Below are 11,543 nucleotides of genomic sequence, written 5' to 3'. Positions count from 1 at the left end.
TTTTGAGTTTTTATCTGTATATAGTACTTGTTTCAGTGTTTCCTCGTATTCTATTTGTTTTAGATATAAATTTTCAAGTTTTATGTCTGCAAGTGTTGTGTTACTGGTATCTTTAATTTTTGTTATAAGGTTAGGTAGGATAAACTTGTCTTGTATTTTTATTTTAAAATTCGTAAAGGTTTTGTTTAACGTGTTTACTTCACAATTTTCGAATTTGATTAAGTAATTTCCTGAAATTTTTAATTTATCTTTGTTACAATTATGTGATATCGTACTGTTAAAGTGTTTAAGGATTAATACTCCTGGAATTATTTCGCTAATTTCTTGTGTATTTAATGTTTGCGTTTTGCAATTAGCTTCTTCAAAGTTTAGTATATTGTTCAAACAATTATCATTAATTTTTATAAGATTTCTTTTTAGGTTATCTTTAATATACGTGCTATAAATATTTCTTTCTAAATCTATAAGAACATCAGAATGATTAACCATTATGGATTTATTATTTTTGTCAGGAATGGGTACGAATGTTACCTTGGATAGTGAATCTTGGGAATATTGTGGTATAGAGAGAATTATTATAACGTTCCCTTCATTACGTGCTATGGCTACTTTTATATTGGTATAGCTGTCAAAGCTTGTGATTAAATCGAGTTCTGTTTGGGTGAGAATATCTGTGGGAATTATTCCCAGTTTCCCGGAGAAAATAATCTGTCCTATGTCGTCTACGTGATGCCGTAGGAGTGAGATGTCGTTGTTAATCTGGTATATGTGTTCTATAAATGTTATCTCGTCCTCTATGGTTGAAATTTTATTCCCTATAATATTCTTGAATTTGACTAAGTAGTCCCCGATAATGTTTTGCTGATAGTTTATATGGTTAGTTATGTTCTGGATTTGGGAGTTCATGACATTGTTTATATAAGTTAGTTTGTTCATTTTGTTAGTTAAGTTTTCTTAGTTCGAATGTAGAGATTTGAGAGCTTCAGTTATTTGTTCTTCATCATCGCTGTCCATTGTACCTGCAATCATTTTTAAGCCTTTTCCTATAATGTTTAAGAGTGCCCGTTTCTTTCTAAAATGTGGGTTAAGATTTTCTATTTTCGCTTTTAGTAGCATAAAGTTCTTGTTTATTGTACTGATTAATGTTTTTGATTCGCTACTGGATGTCTTTAGGGTGTCAATGTTGGTTTTAATTATCTCCATAGTTCGTTCGAATTCTGTAGTGTTTATTATGTGCAGTACTTTTATGTAGTGTTCTACGGTATTGGTCTCTCCTGTTTTTATCGGTATGTAACCATTATTGTTCGATAAGTCTTGTATGTCGAGGGTTTGGGCCTTGGTTGCTGTAGTAAATGCAACCATTATTATGATCCAGTTAATCATCTGAAAGGGGATGGTAATTATCTAGATTTTGCTTTAATTTTTGGGTTATTCTTGTCTTGATATTTCTTTTGAGGTCTTATATGTGCTTTGTAATATTTATGCCCTGTTTTTGTGTTTTCAATATGATCTTCATCGACTTTCTTAGATTCTATCTTTCTGTACCTCCTATGATTTTTACCCCCTCGAATTTCTCTTATATAGTTTGTACCTTCCTCTATCACTATATCGGTTCTATTTTTGTTAAGTTTATTAATATAGTTATTTTTCTTCTTTAATATTAGATCATGTATTTCGGGATATTTATCCTCATGTACTTTGCCATTTATAAAGTCTATAGGTTTGATTTGTGTGGTGCTATGAATAGTATTATTATAAAATCCAATGATACGTGATATTTTTTCCTCTGTCGTTTCGTCTTTGGATTGTTCGTCATGTCGTAGTAATCTTAAGTGTTCGTTCAATGTATTGTGAAGTCGTTCGATATCTGCGTTGGATGTATGGTTACTGTTTGATGTGTAGTGTATATTAATGTTCTCTTTCCTTAAATATTCTTGAATCGGAATGGCTTTAAATCCTAACTCATTGTCAACAACAATTTTTTCTATTCTTCCAAATGTGCTGGTATATTGCATTAATTTTGATTTAAACTCTATCCATGATCTTCCATTAATTTTGTATGCTGTGGCGTGTTTTGAAAATTTGTCAATTATAGTTAAGTAAAGTTGTTTCTCTAGTGTATAGAAAACGTCTAAGTGTAATATTTCTCTGGGTTTTGTGGGTGTTTCCGTTAGTTTGTAAGGTAGTCTAGGTGGTCTTCTGTCATACTTTTCCAATGTGCATATTTCGCAATTGTTAATGAACTGGGTTATCCTTAATTTAAGTTTGGGGTTATAAATTTTTGTTTTTAGTTCCTCGAACACTACCTGAATTCCTCTGTGATTTTTGCTTAGATGTTCTTCCTCAATTATGTTTGTTAGTTGGAGTTCGTCTTCTATATCGTCTAGTTTCTTAAAAGTCCTGATTAATTTGAATCCGTTATTATTTGAAAAGAATTCCCTACAAGTGTCTCTGAAAGTGTCGTAAAATTCATTGTCTATCAGAACTGCATTTATTTGTGTTGGGTGACAGTGGGTTTTTAAAATCATAATTGCATACTCTTTATCTAGTTCTTTTATTGTTACAGTTTTTCTAATATTCTGAAAGATGTTTTCGGTTTTTATCCTTGCTGATCCGGAATGAATTTTTTTTACGATGAGTTGGTTTTTAAATAAATTTATAGGTGAATCGCTCTCTTTAAGAATGGGTTGGATGTTTTCTAATGAATTGATCTCAACAATTTTATTTTCGATCCTTGATAATGCATCTGCATTACTGTTTTTTGTTCCCTTTTTGTATTTAATCTCATAATCGAATTCTGACAACTTGAGCCTCCATCTGACTAGTTTTGAGTTGGGTTCTTTAATCGAAAAGAGCCATGTTAGCGGTTTGTGATCTGTCTCGATTATGAACTTGCGTCCGAAAAGGTATGGGCGAAAGTATTTTGTGGCCCAAATAATTGCTAGAAGTTCTTTTTCTATCGTACTGTAATTGATCTCGTGATCATTTAGGGTACGACTAGCATAGCAAATCGGGTGGTTATCTTGAGATAGTATCGCTCCAAGGGCAAAATTACTAGCGTCTGTTGTTAGGGTGAATTTCTTAGTAAAGTCGGGGTAAGCGAGGATTGGGTCGTGTATTAGTAAGTTTCTTAGCGTATTAAAGCTTTCCTGATATTCTGGATTGGATATGTTTATTTTGGCATCCTTTTTAAGACACTATGTCATGGGTTTAGCTATTAGCGAATAATCTTTTATAAATTTTCGATAATAACCAGTTAACCCTAGGAACTGTTTAATTTGTTTGGGTGATTTGGGGATGGGGAAGTTAACTATGCACTCGATTTTTTTTGGGTTAGGTTTTATACCTTCTAATGTCACGACATGGCCAAGGAATTCAGTTTCCTTTTTTAAAAATTCCGATTTGTCCAATTGGACCTTGAGGTTGGCTTCTTGCAAACGGTTAAAAACAAGTTTTAATGAATTTATGTGTTCCTGCAGTGAGGTGGAAAATATTATCACATCGTCTAGATAAACCAGACAGATTTTGTTGATATAGTCTCTAAGGACGTAGTTCATCAACCTTTGGAATGTCGCTGGGGCTGTCTTTAGCCCAAACGGCATTCGTAAAAACTCGTAATGGCCTCCTTCTACACTGAAGGCAGTTTTATGGATGTCCTCCTCTTCGATTTCAATCTGATGAAATCCTTTTGCGAGGTCAAGTGTTGTAAAATACTGGCATCTTCCCAGTTTGTCGAGTATTTCGTCAATGTTAGGTATGGGGTACTTATCATCGATTGTAACTTCATTTAATTTACGGTAATCAATGACAAGTCTCCATTTGTTCTTCCCACTTGCATCGGCTTTTTTTGGCACAATCCAAATAGGGGCAGAATAAGGCGAATTGCTATGCCTTATTATATTATTTTGCAACATTTCTTGTATCTGTCCTTCGACTTCTCTTTTATGTATGTAAGGATATCTATAGGATTTACTAATTATTGGAACATTGTTTGTTGTCCGAATTTTATGCTTTATAACGTTGGTAAAACTCAATCGAGTATTTTCTTGGAAGAAGATTGAAGAGTATTTTTTATTAGCTGTAAGAGACATCTTTTCTCTTCAGAATTAAGGTGTTGTGTCCTAATTTGTTGTTCCAAGCTATGATATTGCTTCATATCCTTGGTATCATCGCCTACCTTCTGCGTGGGCATGATTTTACTTAAATTTTTGTTATATTGTTCTTCAAAAAATATTGGTTTGTCATTTGTTTCTTCTCTATTTTCGCTATTTTTATTGTCAAAAAGTATTGGCATGTCCTGTCCGTTTATTTGTATGGAATTGTTTTTATAATTTATGCAAGTATTGTATGTTTTAAGTATATCGTTGCCTAGTAATCCATCATAGTGATTGTGAAATTTTAAAACATAAAACTCTAACGCATTATTAGTTATATTAAATTCTTGAAATGCTGGAATTACTGCCTTTTCTGTTATGGTAACTTGGTGTTGGAGAGTTTTAATAACAAGAGGTTTTATTTGGTGTATCCATTTCGGATGACAAATTCCTGGATTAATAATTGAATTAGTGGCTCCAGTATCCACTATCAGTCTCAAATGACCTAACTTGGTTTTTACCATTATATATGGTAATTGCCTGTCGAGGCTCTGTCCCGAAAATTTTCGGCTGTGCCTATTTCCATGGGTTCAGGCTGATTTCTAGTGTTTTGTCTGTTTGCATGGAAAGGGTTTTGGAAATTTCCTTCGTGGTTTGGGAATGGTTGTTGGTAATTTCTTCCTTGGTTTATGAATTGTGGTTGGTGATTTCTTCCTTGATTTGCGAATGGTGGTTGGTGATTTCTTCCTTGGTTTGGGAATGGTTGTTGGTAATTTCTTCCTTGGTTTGGGAATGGTTGTTGGTAATTTCTTCCTTGGTTTGGGAATGGTTGTTGGTAATTTCTTCCTTGGTTTACGAATGGTTGTTGGTAATTTCTTCGTTTACTAGATTGTGCATTGGTCTGTGCTCTATTTTCATTGTTTCCGGTGTATGCGTAGCCGGCTTGAAATAATATGTCCATGGCCTGTTCCAAGTCTCCTGGGTTCCTACAGAGCAGGATGGATTTCATAGGCTCTGGAATTTTGCTTTTAAAAATGTTTAAAGCGGTGCGTTTATTATTAATCGCACTTTGCCTAGTTGCTTCACCTTCTCCTAGTATAACTACCAGTTTGTTGTTTAGTCTGTGCAATTTGTCCTTTACGTCATTATAGAAGTCTAGTGTGTTCGTCCTGAAAGTCACACTCCTTAGTTCGTCGAAAAGTTCTTCACTAGAACGTCTGTCCCCAAAATTGTTTTGCAACATGTTTTTTATGTCAGTCCATGAAATCGCGTGGCAGTTTATCTCAATTGCCTGCCTAGCTTTTCCTTTGAGTTTGGACTTTATAATGTCGGAGAAAAGTAATTGGGACAATTCGTCGTATGTGCGTAAGTGTGGGTAAATTCGGTCAACGAGGGTAGTAAAAGTCTGTAAGTTTTTGAATCCCCATAGAACTCCGGTAAGTTGTTTAAGTATTTTAGCGGGTCTATGATTAGTCTATTAATCTGATTTTCGGCCTGTTCTGCCATTTTAGTTATTTATTTTCCTTTATATTTTGGGTTATAGTCCTGTTTAGTTTTTTTCTTTTTTTTTTTGTTTATCTACGTCTAAAATATTGTCTGAGTTTCTTTCTAAAAATGCGTCTGTTTCTGCTACTTCTTATGTCACGAATGTAATATTCTGTTCTTTCGTCAGTCAGGTATCCATCATTCGATTCAATCCCTGAGTCAAGTTCTAATGCTGTCGACCCGTTATTAGAGTTTCTTGGTATGTATTCAAAGTCTGATGGGTACTCTGATAATGAGTCACTATCGCTCATTGAAATGGGAAAGAGGGAGGAGAGGAAAAAAAAAAAATTTTCAACAATTGCTTGTAGGGAATTATTTTCCTACACGATTTTTCACAAAGGTATGTTAAATATTTTCTTATAAAATATACAAGTTATTCTTAATTATAGATTTCTAGAGATAGTCTTACTTTGTAATTTGGTTGTTGGTGCTAAGGATTGCAGGTTTACTTTCTTCTTAGTAGTAGGGTCTTCCACGGTGCAGTTCTCGGCATGAACTGTTCCTTATTGGTTTGTTGGTAATGTTATTTCTTTACAATATTGCTCCAATAGTTGCTGTTGTTTTATTACTTCTCCTTGTTGTTGTTTGCTTGTATTAGACCCGTATTTTAAATTTTATTTTGTTTTGTTGTTGTATTGGTTATTTTTTCTTGTTTTTTGTTTAATATAGTTTTAATCAGTCTTTATATTATGGTTGTTGTTTTTTTGAAGTTTATAATCCACTGAAGGAATATCCTCTTTTTTTTTTCACTAGGTTTCCTTCTGACACAAGGATGTTCACCAAAAGGATAGATCTTTATATCCTTTCTGGTTCCACTAATATTTTTTTAGTCACAGGGATATTTCTTAATATCCTTTTTATTTTTTTTCCTTCATAAAATTTGTGTATCCTTTAATCTTATAAAGGATATTTCGAATACCGCACTAAGGATTAAAATCCTAGTTCTATCGCGCACAATAAAATCTGTTTTATTATTTTTATACGTTGGATAGGACTTTGCGGTATCCTACCGACTGCGCCACTTTTATTTGCGGAAAAAACTTTGACTAAAAAAAAGACGTTTGGTGTGGTTTGAAATTATAACTTGCTTTCTTTATTTTTCACTGGCTTATATACTAAAATTCTGTTTATTGCTGCATTTTCGTTGTCGGAAATGCAGCAGAAAAGAAAATACAGTTTTAGGCTAATATTAATATTTAAGTAAACAATTCTTTGGAAATTTGTCTGGAATAAAATGTTGAATTGCATATCAATATTTTAATAAACAATTCTTACAAATAAAGTATTAATGAATATTTATTCTTTGGAAATTTATTTTATAAAAATGCTGGATTTGCATATTAATATTTTGGTAAACAATTCTTTGGAATAATAAAATGTGGAACGATTCTCATTAAGGGAATAACGGGAGACACTATCGTTGAGGGGAATTAGTAGTTGATACTATAACATTTAATCAATACATTGTAATAACAAATTGAAATTTTCCTCTCACTTATTTACCAACACAAATGCAAACATCTATGAGGGCGTGTGTGTGTGTGAAGGTTGATAATAATAGGAAGTTACGCTATGGTAGCTTAGAAATTGATTAAACATTTTCGATTTAAAATGGAATCAATACAAACGGCCTCATATTGTTCACCTCTAATAATAATTTTCAGAGAAGAGTTTTCTATCCAAAAGCGGAATCGTATTAGAATTTTTGTTGGTGAACAGGTTTTTTTTCGGCCAAATCAAACGTGAACCCATATTAAAATTTTCTTCAACATAGATTTTTGTAAAATATAGATGACAAATTTTCGAGATAAGTTTTTAACTCAAACATGAGCCTGTGCTTGGGGGGTATTTTATAAAGTAACGTTCTGCATTAAAATCGGCATATTTTGAAAATTTTCTAAAAGGCTCTTCTGTACTAACACGGACCTATGTTGATACCCTTGCTAACGATTTTTTATGCTCAAATTCGGCCATATATTGACAATTTTTTTCAATAAATTTTTATAAGGAGTTTTCCTTGCTTATAGAAGCAAACTAGGTTTTAAGGAAGATTTTGTGGATAAATTTGGGCCAAAAGACTTATACAGGGTGAGATAAAAAACTGTGAAAAAGTCAAACGTCACAATTTTTACATTCTTTTTAATACCCTACACCACAAGGTGGTCAGGGTATTATGTCTTTGTGCATTTGTTTGTAACATGGAGAAGGAAGCGAGATAGACCCATAGTTACTTTTGAGGATCTTCATAGAATCACTTCTTGAGTTGGTTTATGCATGTCAGTCCGTTCGTCCGTCTGTCCATGTATTCTTGTGACAAAACGCAGGTCGCATTTATTATCCGATTGAGATGAAATTTTCCAAACAACATTTGTTTGGCCCAAGGACTAACCCTATTGAAATTGGAGATAATCGGTAAAAATTTAGATATAGTTCCCATATATATATTCGTCCGATTTGCTTTTTATTGTGCACCAAACGTCTAATATTTGCCCAAATGGGATGGAATTTGGCACTTACGACCGAATTGAGTCTATAAGGTAGTATGAGAAATTTGGTGAAAATCGGTTCAGATATAGCTATAGCTCCCATATATTCATCCGATTTGATGTTTTTTGTCCTCCGCAGGCGTAATATTCACTCTGTAACCGATTTCGATCAAATTTAGCATACTTATTTTCAGGACTAATTTGATCGTATGTGCAAAATTCCATATTATTTGGGCTGATATTACACGCTTTGTACACAAAAAAGGCAAAACGGACGAAGATATTCAGGGCGAGATGAAAAACCTGCAACCAACTTCAGTCTACTGTCATTTCTAAGCCACTCGTCCGACAGTTCTTAAAATTATTCCAGTGACAGCTCATCATATTGTTTACAAGCGTACAAAAGCATTTTGGTGAGAATTTTCCAGAAAAAAAAGATATTCGTGATGGAAATCAAGCCTGATAGTGTGATTTCTTTATATTTGGCTGGAAAACCACAAGTGGCTATCGTTAGAGCACTCCAGCATTTTAATATGAATAAATCTTTTGTGTCTCGTACCATCGCTCGTTTCCGTGATACTGGTACTGGTAGCGTAGCCCGACGTCAAGGAAGTAGATGGAAGAAAACAGCAACATCAGCCGAAATAGTTCGAAAAGTAAAGAAGCGACTTGATCGAAACACGCGTTGCAGTGGCACGTGAGCTGAACATATCGTTATTCCATTCGGCAAATATTGAAGAATTACCTCAGAGTAAAGCCATTGAAATTCTAAAAAGTGCAAGAACTTACACCGCAACAGAAAGAAAATAGACCCTAAAGAGTTGGTTCGCTTGGCCGAAATGGTGAACTGCCGAATTTGGTTTTCTCCGTCTCTGATGAGAAAACATTCGTTGTCCAGCAGTTTGTAAACAAACAAAATGTTCGTGTTTTCTTGCCAAAGAGGTCAGCTGAAAATGTGCACCTTCGGTTGACCACCACAACTCAAGCGCCGGCCATGGTGATGGCCGCTATTAACGCGAAAATATTCTAAAGGGGGTATTAAACAGGACTCAGCACAATCGCACTCAGCACGCGCAAACCAAGAATGGTTACAAAATTAGGTTCCTTGCTTCATTTTCAGTGCACAATGACCAACAAAATCTCTGGATACCAATCCGTTGGACTATTGTGTCTTGAGTATTTTGGAAAGCAAGGTTGGCACTAAAAAACACCAAAGTGTCGATCACCTCAAGCGAGCTCTTCGTCGGGAATGAGCCAAAATACCGCAGAGCAACATTCGGGCAGCGTGTGACGGTTTCATTGGCCGTTTGAAGGCCACATTTCGTGCCAACGGTGACCAGTTCGAACAAATCTAAACTTGTTCTATTATTTGATGCTATTTCCGAAATTTTTTGCTTTCATTCAATAAAATTTAAAAAAAAAATGTAGAAATTATGGCGTTTGACTTTGTTGCATTTTTTTCATCTCACCCTGTATATTGATTAATTCTTCCAAGAATGTTTTCTGAAGGAACTTTGGGACAAATATTATTATTTTCATTATTATTCATGAAGACCTCTCAGAGATTTTCCACACAAAGGTGGATAAATATTGGTAATTTTGCGAAGAAGAATTGTAGGATGGTCTTCTAACTAAATGTGGAATATATGAAAATGTCCTTCCTAAATATGGATCTATACGAAGTTTTTACCCATATGTAATCATTAAGGTCTGTGCAGGTGATCCCATACATGGACCTACGTTGACAATTTGTACTTGGGATGTTTGTAAGGCTAAGAAGGCCTGAAGATGGTCTGCCATCCATAAATAGATCTTCTGCTCCAAAATGAGGACCCATATTGATGATACTTTTCTAAGAAAGTTGGTAAAAACAGAAGAGATAACGAGATCCTATATTGAAAGTCTTTGCAAAAAATATGTAAGGAGGTCTTCTGCTACATGTATGGACCCCTATCGATGATTGATATACCCTCTACCATAGTATAAATGTATATTAAGTTTGTCATTCTTTTGTAACACCTCGAAATATGCATTTTGGATCCCATGTAGGTCCACATTTTGGTATAGCCCCCATATAATGGTACCTCCCTTATTTGGTATTTTGGTGCTTTAAGTGAAATGTTTCAAATTTGGTATTTGAAATTCGTAATAGATATTACAGGTGCAGGTCCAGGTCTTTGCATAGCCCTCATATAACGGTACCTCACGATATTCGGTATTTTGATGATTTTAGCGACATTATTCACCGGAATCGTTTCAAATTTCGTATTGGATGATCTTAATGGGTACTACAATGTATGACGAAAAATTTCGTATGCAGGTCCACGTCTGCGTATAGCCCCCATATGACGGTACCTCCCGATACTCGGTATTTTCATTATTTTTGCGGCATTTATCACCGGAATTGCAACATATTTCATATTTAAAGTTCGTACAGCCTTTAACAAAAAAGGTTCGTATGCAAGTCCAAGTCTTCGTTATAATATAATAATATAATAGTTAAATAGTTATATATAGTAGTTAAATTTTGAGGATATATAACTGTCGGAACACCGAATGTTGAAAAACAACTCAAAATTAAGTTTGTTGTCTGTGTTAACAAATTTCCCAAGGAGATCTGTGGGAAAATAAATTTTTCGAAATTTTTGCAAGAAGGAATAAGAGGAGGATTTTTTTCATAGAGTTTGTGAGATATCTCCTATTTTGTAATGCAAACGGAAATTAATGTTCTTTCTTTGCCATATACGAGTATCTCCACGGCACATCCACATATTTTTTTCTATTTAATCCCCGATCTACCCCAATATCATTGAATTCTGCTGCAAGTGCCAACAATATTTACATACACTTGCATAGCAGTAGACATAAAAGATACACGATTATTGCAACGAACAAACAAACGAACGAACATATTTATGCAAATAATAGCCTTGTTGTTTGTTTAATATTTCCAATTCAGTGGATGTCCTCTTCAGGGTGAGAGGGTGTGTGATGAAGATAGAAAAGAGCTTTGCTTTGGCACTCTGCGTTCGTTGATTCCCATGAATGCTTTTGTTATTTTAATATGGTCCTTCATGCAATATTCATATTATTGTGAATGAGTAAATACATAATTGTTACAATTTGATAAGCAGTGAGGTGGCTCTGATAATGATGATGATGATGAGATGTGGGGGATGGATAGATGTTTCGATGAAAAAATTTTACAACTGTGGATGAGAAAAAAAACCGCAACAAAATCAAACGCAACATTTTTTTACATTTTTTTTTTTAATTTTATTGAATGAGAGCAAAAAATATCGGAAATAGCATCAAATTTTAGAATAAGTTTAGATTTGTTCGAATTGGTTGTAGTGGCGCTTGCGTTTAATTTTGGGAAAATATTAAAAACTTTGTTTTCTATGAAACCTACATTTTG

The 11,543-nt window shown here is 34.1% G+C and overlaps 1 protein-coding gene across 1 annotated transcript in view; it reads right to left on the bottom strand.

Moving 5' to 3' along the window:
• The window catches only part of LOC131805420 (uncharacterized), a 7,447-nt gene extending 364 nt beyond the window's left edge, over positions 1–7,083 (bottom strand). Inside the window, exons 1-2 of the mRNA XM_059128559.1 lie at positions 6,049–7,083; positions 1–1,383 (exon numbers count right to left, since the gene is read on the bottom strand). The exon at positions 1–1,383 is cut by the window's left edge and continues 364 nt beyond it. Of these exons, the coding sequence (XP_058984542.1) occupies positions 1–936 (936 nt within the window). The 5' untranslated portion in view covers positions 937–1,383; positions 6,049–7,083. The remainder of the gene's footprint in view (positions 1,384–6,048) is intronic.
• Positions 7,084–11,543: the final 4,460 nt, after the last annotated feature.

The sequence above is a fragment of the Musca domestica genome, unplaced genomic scaffold (assembly GCF_030504385.1).
Source record: "Musca domestica strain aabys unplaced genomic scaffold, Musca_domestica.polishedcontigs.V.1.1 55, whole genome shotgun sequence".
NCBI classification, from domain to species: Eukaryota; Metazoa; Arthropoda; class Insecta; order Diptera; family Muscidae; genus Musca; species Musca domestica.
The sequence above is the reverse complement of the archived record's forward strand: the minus strand, read 5'-3'. Positions and strand labels throughout refer to the sequence as shown.